Source organism: Electrophorus electricus, chromosome 6, assembly GCF_041902795.1.
Source record: "Electrophorus electricus isolate QZ-2024a chromosome 6, ASM4190279v1, whole genome shotgun sequence".
In the NCBI taxonomy this organism is placed as follows: Eukaryota; Metazoa; Chordata; class Actinopteri; order Gymnotiformes; family Gymnotidae; genus Electrophorus; species Electrophorus electricus.
In genome coordinates this window covers 30,538,060-30,549,555 of record NC_137502.1, presented here as the reverse complement: position 1 = coordinate 30,549,555, position 11,496 = coordinate 30,538,060, and the positions used below count along the sequence as shown (strand labels likewise).

At 49.1% G+C, this 11,496-nt stretch overlaps 1 protein-coding gene across 7 annotated transcripts in view; it reads right to left on the bottom strand.

Moving 5' to 3' along the window:
• LOC113572059 (histone deacetylase 9-B) overlaps positions 1-11,349 on the bottom strand; it is a 25,147-nt gene extending 13,798 nt beyond the window's left edge. For 2 of the 7 annotated variants that reach the window (XM_081716397.1, XM_081716396.1), the window contains exons 1-3: positions 5,782-7,052; positions 992-1,203; positions 1-48 (exon numbers count right to left, since the gene is read on the bottom strand). The exon at positions 1-48 is cut by the window's left edge and continues 133 nt beyond it. In XM_081716397.1, the coding sequence (XP_081572523.1) occupies positions 1-48; positions 992-1,203; positions 5,782-5,881 (360 nt within the window). In that variant the 5' untranslated portion in view covers positions 5,882-7,052. Of the gene's footprint in view, positions 49-991; positions 1,204-5,781; positions 7,067-10,058; positions 10,144-11,204 lie in introns of those variants that run through there. The other 5 variants (XM_081716398.1, XM_081716399.1, XM_081716395.1 and 2 more) reach the window with 5 other exon arrangements.
• Between the last annotated feature and the right edge of the window lie 147 nt (positions 11,350-11,496).

Sequence of the window (11,496 nt, the reverse complement as noted above, 5' to 3'; positions counted from 1 at the left end):
GGCCAGCGCCTCCTGCTGCTGCCGCAGGGTCAGCAGCGCCTGCTGGAGCTGAAAGGGCGAGGAGAAGGATGAGTGTGTGTGTGGGGGGGTGGGGGAGGGGGGGTGCGTGTGTGCGTGTGGGTGTGTGTGTGCGCGTGTGTGCGTGCACATACAAGTCTCACATGACACTTCACTACTCAGCCTGCTTCCTCTACAGCAGACAATCCGTCAAGCAGTTTGGCAGTTACTCACCCTGCACACTGACAGTGTCAAACACTGCCAGTGTTCTGTACTAACTAACTCTGTACAAGCCTAGAAACGTCTTGCTGCATCTGAGCAACATCAAAGCTGGTTAACTCTGTAAAGGTGGCAGCAGGCTTGCTCACAGCCTTGTCAAACAGACCCATTGGCATCTGAAGTGTCCAACAAATGAGTCTCCAAAAACACAATAACAATTTTATTTGTAAGTCCCTACTTAAGCACTTCATAAAATATTTAAATACAAAAGTTCTAATATAGACATTTATGAACGCATCCAGAGACAGTTGCGGGGCAATCAGACAACCGCAGGACAGGCTATGCCTATGGTTGGTGACATAAGCAATCATAAATGTCTATATAGGGTTTATGAGCGAGTTAACCATGCGCTGTAAATGTATTTTCTCTTAGTCCTCTAATACAGATGTTCAGATGAACCATCAGTGCAGAATTCTGACTGCTAAATCAACAGACTGAGGAGAAGACGTCTGATTTCATGTGACAGGGGCAGGAAAGCCAGTTAAGAAACTACAAAATCAATAGAAGAAGACTGTGTGATGCAGATCACCACGAGTTGGATTACCGCTTCTGAAACTGGACAAGCGTAACTGAGTGGAGTGTCCAGCAATTATTTCATGTGCGGTCAAACCTGGTGTGAATGTTAGCGAATGTGTGTTAGTGGGGAGCGCGCGTCGTAGGGGAGCGCGCGTCGTAGGGGAGTGCGTGTGTCGTAGGTGAGCGTGTCGTAGGTGACCTTGATGTGCTCCTGCAGCTGGGCCTGGTGCTGACGCAGGAGGGCCTGGTGCTGTTTCTGGAACTCTGCGATGAGCAGCTGCTTCTGGATGTGCTGCTGCCGCTGGATGAGGAGCAGCTCCCTCTGCAGCTGCCTCTCCCACTCTCCCGAGTCGCTCTCCCACTCGGGCATGGCCAGCTCAGGACGGCCCGAGGGCGACAGCACCTCCGCACCTGACCGACAGACAGAGGGGAAACGAAAGATTACCAGGAGGAGTTGACGAGTTTGCTGTTGTAGGCAGCTGTGCCATGTGAGCAGTGCATACACATTCCACCCTCACAAATGTTCCTTTTTGTCTGTGTATTTGTTTGTAACTCGAGCACCCCCGCCCCCCATACACACACACCTGAGATTAACAAACACTTATCTTGTGGGTAAGCTGACAAACGGATAAACCTGCACCAACGCGCACTGCTCTGCGAGGGCCAAGAAGGGTCCTCCCCCCAGATGTTATGCAGTCAGCAGTGGTCCTAAGGTCAGAAACTGAGCAGTGATGAATGGGTTGGGGAGAAAGGGGAGTTGATGGGGCAACAAACTGGCAGTGGTTGGGTAACAGAGCACGTGACCAAATGCTGTAAAGGGCCTAATCAAGTAGCCAGTGACTACCAGCACAAGATCTGTGTTTCTAATAAAGTGGCTGCTGTGTGCGGTCCCGCACAGTGTCAGATTCTTTCGCCCTGGCCCCTTAAAACCAACACGACGCCGTGATCTTAACCTCTCTCTTCAGTTTCCGTTTCAAGCTGAAAATGTTTTTTCTTGCCCAGAATACAATGAACCTCTTACCAGATCTTCACGCCCCCTTTTCTAAAAATAGATGCACTGCTGAAGGCTTCAGCACTAAAATGAAACTAGACATTCAAAGAAACAAACAGAAACAAATGAAAATCTCAAAGCAGAGATGCGTGGAGACGAGCATTCCCCCGGCGCTCTCGGTTTGATGTCCGCCCACGCACATAAGTGGATCCCCACAGTGTGTGCAAACATTTTCATACTCCTTCCTCTGCTTACCCCCAGGCTAGGCCGAGCCCTACGGTGGATGAGCTGTTCCCCCGCCCAGAACCGTGGGCCTCTGCCGGCTGTGTGGTAGGTATGACCTGCACTACGACCATGAGGGCCTTCTCCCCGGACCTCAGCTGCCTCCGGGTGCCAGTGCACCAAAGGTCGAAAAAAAAACAAAAAAAACCCCAGACATACATAGAAACATATATAGGTGTTCGTGTGGTAACAGTCCTGATCTGCTTTATGATTTGACCAGTTTATGATTGTCGTGGAGATCTGGGGCTGGTGACAGCTGTGTCATCGCTCCTTAAAACACACAAGGGGGAGGGTGTGGGGGGTGGGGAGCGAGCAGCCAAACACAGGCAGACACAGCAAAGGTGCTTGTGCGCCGGAATCACAGACACCACACCACACCACCTACTCTCTTCATGTGTGCATACAGAGAGAGAGAGAGAGAGAGAGAGAATGCATCATGATGCATGACTGCAGTAAGCAGCCTGAAATGAGGATGGTTATTTTTGTGTATATTTTAAAAAGGTGAAGCAGGTGCATATTTTATAAACACATAGTCCATCAACCCGTGTTCCTAAGCAAAACCCCTCCAATCAAACAAACAAACAAACAAAAACAGTGAAAAGAAAACTTAAAACCCTGTAAAATAAATGTGTCATTTGGTCAGAGAGAGCCCATGTTTGTAAACTCACTCCCTCCCCTCAGGACTGTAAAGGCATTCGCTGATCTGCCTGCTGCTCAGTATCTGGTGATGTAACGGCCTCCTGAGCGTATGAACGTGGCACTCTGAAGGACACGTGTTTCAGTTACACGTTTCCTTCACACCAGGAAGCTCAGGAGAGCGCCAGCGGCGAGGCGCAGAAGACCAGGCAGCTGGGGACAGTGCGCGGGGCTATTCTGACCAGCGACAGAGCGCTTTTTTAGGCTTATTCTAAAGACAGGCGCCGTGTGACTGGCATGGGCGAGATGTACTTTGACTATTTTCTCACACACACACACACACACACACACACACACACACACACACACACACACACACACACACACACACACACACACACACACACACACAGAGGGGCGTGAACAAAATGGTAGAAAAATAGAGGCGCGCTTGGTGTGTGTGGGACGACAGTGTGAGCCTGAGGGTGTGTTCTGTGAGAGAATGATCTGGACTCGTGCCTTAATACTAAGCATGCTATTGATGAACACACACACACACACACACACATACAAGCATACAACCAGGTCCAAATAAGAACAGACTGCATAGTTTCAGGCACACCCTACACTTCCATACAACACTACATTAAATCATACATACAATTCTATTTTATACACTTGTTCTTTAGGAATTCACTCCCCCCCCCCCACACACACACACACACATACACATGTGCACACACTTATTGGTGTCAAGGAATAGCAACATTCAGTATGAAAAATGTATTGGCAAAACACATGCATGTGCAAACATGCACACACACACACACACAGACACACACACACCCTCTTGGATTCCCGATGCAGTGTTGCAGAAAGCCATCCATAATCGACTGCGAGCCGACCGAGTTTGCCCCCCGAGTGTGATCACGTCGTTCCCCAACGGGCCAAGCTAAAAGTGTGTGTTGTGAAGCACAATCACGTCGACCTCTCAGGCCCGTCGTCCAGAAATACACATGCTTGCCACCAAACAGAAGCACTGCATTGGCCGAAGTGTCAAATGCTGCTAACAGACATCTGTGTCTGTTCCAAACATAACAACACAGCAGCTAGGAGGAGCGCAGCTGTGCGGGACAGCGGTGGAATTGCCCGATCTCGTCAACAAGCGCTCGGGATCTGCGGAACGTTCTAGCACTCTCCTTTTCCACAAGCCCGTGTCTCCCCACAAAGCTAGCGACGTCGGCCCGGCGTTTCAGCGGTAAGGGCAGACGTGGACGACGGTGCCGTTTTTGCAGCGCGCGTGAGTCGCAGGACAAGCAGGGTTTTATAAATAGCGCCTTCCGGTGGGCAGTTTTATTAGGATTTCACTCCACCGCAATGATACCCGGGGCTAATCTTAGCCCCCTAATGCCTCCGGCCCGAAATAACCGGGATGAGAATAGCCAGCGCCTGAGCATGCAGGGGCCATAATGTTCAGCTGGCCCCGAGCTCTGGCTGCCCCGCGGAGTGGCATGAGGCAAACAGCATGCCGGGTACGCCAGGCCTCTGATCCATGCCCCTCTCCCGTCGGGCCCTGCCCGAACACCGTCTCCATGGCCACCGCACGAGGCCCCGAGCTGGTCCCACACCAGAACGCGGCTACGACAGTAGGCTACAGTCGTGTTCTGCCTTTGGGGACAGGAACATCCCCGAGATTTTGCAGTCCGGTCCCGTTCCTGGTACTCTGCGGAATCACTGTGATACCAGGAAATCCCAAGCCAAGGGGCCGACATGTCACTCACAGCCAGGCACCAGGCCCCGCCCCCTCACCCACACCCCACCCCCCGCTTTCATTTGGCGGCATTTGGCGAGAGGCATTATTTCCACCGGGCACCTACGAGGCCCTCTGAACCCCTTCGCGTTTCCCGCAGCGACCATGCGGCATCAGGCGCCGACTTGCCCCCCCTCCCCCCCGCAAGTCTCCGTGAGAAAGCTGCCTCAGTGGCCCGAATGAGTCAGAGTTGATGAGAACCAGGCAGATCTAAAATAAACAGCATTCCCCGTGCCAGCAAAACAACAGAGGCCAAAATAGAGCCGCATTGACTGACACTTGTGAACCGACGCGCTCTGCATTGGCTGGCAGGCGCCGGGTCACATGAGAGCTCTGCTTCATCACTCTGACCCCCACAGAGCTGTCTTTAATGTCATTAGCCCAAGACCTGAAGGCTCGTGTATAAATATTCATGTATATGTATTTAGCTTTGGGCCCGTGGAGAGCAGTGGGCCAGTGGCTATTAGTACCCAGACAGCATGAGTGCGCCAGGGCAGGTGTACAGGTCCTGTGTCAATGTCTCTTAATCTGCACAAATGATTTTTATCAAGAATGTTGAAGCTAAAATCTGGTCTCAGGACAGCAGCGCTGTGGTATATGGTATATGGCCTAATCACAGGCGGCTTCAGTTTGTCAGGACGAGCGTGTTCAGGATTACGGCCCTAGACCTGTAGACCTGTATCTAAAGCCAGCTCTCTGGTGAATGTGTGTATGAAACAGAAAAGTCTGTTTGGTTTGCAGCAAAATCGGATGGTTTTGTTAGTGCCCAGTGAAAAAATGTGTCCCCATAAACTCCAACATGTAAAAACACACACACACACACACACACACACACACACACACACACACACACACACACACACACTCTCTCTCTCTACACAACATGAAAGACTTGGTAACAATGAACGGAGATGAGCTTACTAAAAACTGTGTTAAGGAATACACACAGACAAACATGCACCAAAATGAAAAAGGCAGTGAGACAATACATCAGATAACACATGTACGTCACAGAAGTACAAAACACACTTGCTATATCCTTCCTAACAGGACCATGGAAAACACACACACCTGTGCACAATACCAGTCATGTCCTGCTGCTATAACAGTATACAAGCCCTGATTTTGTTGTTGTTCAGAAATAGGGACAGTCACCAGATAAAAGTGGGAAACAGACAGAGTGACAGACGGCAAGAAAAGTAAGTACGGAGAGACAAGGACGAAAGAGAGGGAGAGAGAGAGAGAGAGAAATTCCTTCTCACACATCTACCTGAGCCAGTCACGTTACTGGAGATGCTGCGAGCGTCCAGGACATCTCGGAGCCACTCGGCCGGGATGCGCCCCTCGCCCTCGTATATGGTCTGCAGCATGCCTGCCGCCGAGCCTGCGGCTACGTCCCAGCGATCGACGCTGGCCGCTGCCCACACCGCCCCTGGCGGGCGCGTTCCTCGCCCCCTCCCCGCGTTTCCTCCCGGCCGGCCCCCCCCCCGGCCGCAGCCCTCTCTTCCCCTCGTGTCTCGGCCCCCCGTTCGCCGCCGCCGGAGGGGACGATTTGCCCGTGGGGTCTCCGCTAGCTGGAGCCGTCTTCCTTTGGCGCCGTGAGCCGGTGGGTGCAGGGACACTCCGGCTCGCCGCGCTCGTGCGGTGTTTACCTCTCTCCGTCTCCCCTACGGTCGCTCTCTTGCTCCCTCTGCCACTCTCTCTAGCCCTCTCTCTCTCTCTCTCTCTCTCTCTCTCTCTCTCTCTCTCTCTCTCCCTCGCTCCCAGGTGCCAGGAATAGCAGCAGGACCAGCCCAGCACAGAAATAGGCCGAGCCAAACCAGGGGAGTGGAGCAGCGGAGAGCCGCTTAAAATAGCGACACAAAAACACAGCTGCCTGTCTTCAACCTCTTCCTCGGCTCCCTGGTTCCTCTTTATCTCCTGCTCTCAGTCTTCCCTTACTCAATCCCTCCACCCCTCGCTTTTTGTTCTCAGATTTAATTCTCTTCTCGCCCAGAACAGTCTTTTGTCCTTCGTATCTTTAAACCTCAGTCGAGCGTCTCATTTCTCAAGCCTTGCCCCTCTTCCACTCAGCTGTCCTATTCATCCTGGTAATGAATGAACACTGTTTCAAATTTGCTCCCGCTCTACTCTTCCTGGTCTTGTTTTGTTGGTTTTTGTATCTGCTTTCTAGCGCTTTCCTTTCTGTTCCATACACTTCCACCTCTTCCCCTTTGCTGACGTTGTCAGCTCGTGTTAATTCATTAGCAGCTGAGACACCGACACAAACAGAGGTTCAGGCAGGTGCTATTTCTCTGAGGCAAAACAAATCAACCTGAAGCCCAGCATATGTCTTCAAAAATGACACATTCTAAAAAAAACATTCGAAGTGCAGCGATGGCAGAAGGGGGATATTTGTTTGTATTCCCTCTGTCCTTTGCAGTCGTCAGACACGCCTGCGATGGACCATCCATGAGGATCCCCCAACACCCCAAACCCACCGTCCTCAAAACAGCGGCGTGAGGGAGACAATGATCAGAAATACAGGAAAATACTGCAGTAGGTTTTAAGATTCACCAGCTTCTCCAGTAGTAAGTCGAACACTTTCAGGTTGTGATCCAGCGTTACAGGATACCAACGGTATTTATCCAGGGAGCTTGAATCCGTTTTTGAATCCTGGATATGTTTTCAGTGGTCGACTATTACACGGTTACAACTTTGCCGTCACTTGACTGTTAGAACAATGTAGAGTGACTTGAGGTAAACATCCAAGTCCTCTGACACAAATTAACTATCAGTGATTACAACACCCAGGACCTGATCATGGATTCCGGGCTCAGAGTTGAAAACTAGCAAATGTCAAAGCTACTTGAAACTATTTGGACATTTTTTATATTTTATATTTGGGTTTTCTTAAACATACACAGGTTGAAAACAATTGGAAAAGTCTCATCACAAATCAACATCAGGCACGTTTTCCAAAACTCAACCTCTCTTGTTTGGAATTCCTGAAAATGTTCCAAAAATGGACAGCTAAAAACAAACACGCAGGTTGTGACTGTAACACCATCTGTGCTTGCTGGGGCTCTGACTGTCCTCCTCCAGTGAAGAGCAGATCTCTTTTACATCTAGTTCTGTCCAGTCTTGTGTTACTTCACACCCAACAAAATGAAAGGCTAAACAAAGCAACACAACCCACTGCAGCACACAAATACTCATACACCCCCCCCCCACACACACACACATACATACACACACACACACACACACACACACAGGCAAAGGCAAAGGCCAGCTCTCTAAGAACCCAGCAGTAACAAGCTGTGCCGACATGTTAATATTAATCAGCGTCCTGTTGCCAGTTGACTTCTTTTTTAAGTGGAGAGCTTCCAAACTGCCTAGTTAGTCATTGGGGCCACAACCTCACCACAGCAGAGGGGTTTTGCAAAGCAGTGCGAGCGCTAGCCAGCCCAGTAACACCGTTAACGTTCGCCTGTGAGCCCTGGAAAACAGCCAAATGAAGAGGAGAGGGGGAAAAGTACATCAAAAAAAGCATGCCTGCTGAACGAATTAAAGAAAGGAAAGGCTCAGTGCGTGCAGCCAAGGCAGGCCAATCCCCATGAGAAAGGCGCTCTTAATATGTGAGAGAGGCAGGTTTGTATCTGCCGCTATTGTTGCCAAAAGTGCCATTGCGACTTTGTTTTTGTTCCCGCGGAGTTCCCCAGACACATTCCTGTTCGACGGACACGATACCGCCAGTGAAACCCAGGTCACACACACACACACACACACACAGACACATGCATGCACACAGAGACACACACACACACACACACACACAAACCTCCTTCTACCCAGGTTTTCCTCTCCAGACAAAATAGATGCCGCTGCAGAAATAGGTCGTCTGCACAGGCTTGTTTCTGACAAAGAAACGGTCATTCCCAAAGGTGAAGGAAGACTTGTTTATAAAACGGCCCATAATAAGCCTCGAAGAATACACAAAAGTGCTCGTCCACACAGATATACACAAAAAAGCATGTATTACACTCTTGTACAAACTTGCCTACACACATCTGCTCCGTAAGACAAAACAACAAAGAACAGCAGATTGCAAGGACACTATACCAAAGCACACTGTTTGTAAAAGGGCAGAGCTTTTCAAGGAGAGTGTCTGTCATACGGACATAAAGAAGCTGTTTCTGGACCATGGAAAATGTTTTAAGATAGCTGGTTGGTCATGGTTTAATGCTCAAAGAGCACCACATCAACCTGCCTGTAACCTTTACCAATCAATCACTGCTGAAGAGGACATGCCTGAATATATATGTTTATCTATCTATCTATCTATCTATCTATCTATCTATCTATCTATCTATCTATCTATCTATCTATCTATCTATCTATCTATCTATCCATCCATCTATCTATCTATCTATCTATCTATCTATCTATCTATCTATCTATCTATCTATCTATCTATCTATCTATCTATCTATCTATCTCCCCTCCTTCCCTTCTCTTTCCCACTCACATCAACAGCTCCCCCTTTGGACAAAAGGGATTAAGTGCACAAATTTTCTAAAGCTGTCAACAGTGTGGGTGTGTCACTTCCGATTAACGAGCTTGGTGTCAATTGTGGAGTGCAGCAGGGCTCAGTGAAGTGTCCTCTCGTGATATTTCAATATTTCAAAAATCCCCTGCCAGCATTATGTGAGCAGAAGGTTTCTGGGTAGAGGTCTGATGGGATTCTTCCACTCCCAGCATTGCAGTATAGTGTGCGCACATCTGTGTGTATTTGTGTGTCTCCAAGAACATTAGGAATGCAAAAAGCTTCAGCCCTTCTAGACCCTTGGGATAACAAACCTTAAATCAGCACTGAGCTCATCAAAGCTTTTAAGCAAGAGGAAGAAAAGCCTAAAAAATCCATCTCCTCTTCAAATGCTCAATACTGGAAAAAGTAAAAAGGTTAACATTCATGACTGCCTCCTAAATAAACTCTCAGTTCAGACGGTCAGGTTCGTGACACCTCTACAAGTGCGCAGAGAACAGCTTAAGAACAGCTTGTCTCCAAGAACAGCTTCTCTCCTTTTGCTGACTCTCGTGGTCATGCGTGCTACATGTCTGAGGTGAACAGCACCCCTCTGACATTCTGGCAGGCAGCGTTGGCAAATAAAAGCGACCACTGTCAGAATGCCACGTGCGGAGAAAGCGAGAGTCATCGTCTGCTTTGAATCAAGCCCGTGCTGTATATGCAGCAGCAACTTTGGGGGGGGGGGTGCTCCTGCGGTGGTCAGATGAAAGAAGCTCCTCTAAGCCACCTGCCAGCAGGGTCTCCATCTGCTCACCTCAGCCTGCCAAGAACACATCCAGAGCGCAAGGGGCGCCTCGGGCGTGTGGCAAGCCGGGGCTAAATATATCCCGGGCCTCTCAGCCTGCCCACGGGAGGCCTCCGACAGCCCCACCACACCGGCCTACGCCGCCCTTAAAGAGACCGTGAGCTGGGGGGTGGGGGGTGATGGAGCTGACAGTATATGCACAGCAACACAGCATCCAGTGAACAGATAATACCTGGTTGCTCAGGGGAGCTCATGTCAGAGGCATCTATATGTGATGGATATCCAAGAGTTCTGTCCTCAGACGGGCAGACACACACCTGGGAGAATAAACACACACACACACACACACACACACACACACGTACAGCAGTGCAGGAAAATAAGTTAAAAAACAAATCCTATCCAGTCCCAGACCTGCTCATCCACAGTTCCTGCAGGCTGCAGATTAAACACCAGAGTACTGTACATTGCAAAATAAATTCTAAGTAGGAATATCCAGACCTGTTGACGGACAGCTTCTTCCTAATTAGATAACTGAGGAGATGCCATGTGCTCTCCTTAATCCATACCTTGCATTTTCATGATGATGGAAGCGAGTGCTATTTGCATTTTTTTCTATTTGTAAAATGTTATAATGCACTGCTGGCACCAATTATACCTTAAAATAATTAAAGGCTTAATTAGATTTTACATTTTGTTGAACATTTGTGCACAAAACCACGCGAGGAACTTAAAATAAGGGTTTTTTTTCATGCTACATGATATTAGTGTGTCTACCGAAACCTACGCATTGAGAGAGAGAGAGAGAGAGAGAGAGAGAGAGAGAGAGAGAGAGAGAGAGAGAGTGTGTGTGTGTGTGTGTGTGTGTGTGTGTGTGTGTGTGTGTGTGTGTGTGTGTGTGTGTGTGTGAGTGTGAGAGTGAGTGAGTGTGAGAGTGTGTGTTGGGTGGGTAGATGGTATCGTTTCTATTTTTAGCCCGGCGATGTTTCCCCCGGAGAAACTACACGGAAGCGATGCTTTGTAAATACCTGTTACTAAGAGTTACATTTTATTGTTTCTTTTAAAAAGAAACAATACAGTTGATAATATTACGATAAAATAGCATGTACCGCTATTTCGTTAGTCTACGTAAAATATTTTGCAAAAATCGTTTTTGTGACAAGAATCATTAATCCACGTACTGACTCTGGTTCAAAATCTCAACTGAAAGCTCCCTTATCCCACACTTCGGCAGTCTGAAACTGCAATTTTACAAGCATTTACCGAGGAAACGGTTGGAACTGATCAGTTGAAAACCGCGCAAAACACAATTCTGGTTGCAAGGATGCTCACATGCCATCTGGAGTTCTTCGTCAGTATGAATAAACCATGCGCTTACCTCTGTAGCTGTAACTGTTTCGGCGGAGTTAGCGCGGTTGTTGGGTCATTGAGCGGGGCGTTATTTCATGTGCGACTGAACCCAACTCGCGTGTCTCTTCTGCGGACGGAGACGAGGGGCGCGCGCTCGCAGACGACTCTGCAGCGAATGTTAAATGTTGCCGCTGCCTGTGGCGACACAAGCGCCTTCTAAAAATAGCGCAGCGCCACAATACAACGCGTTCGTAACGGTGTCCTTTACGCCACAGGAGACGAACGACGTCCTTTTTAAACGATCAGATTGTACAAGGATT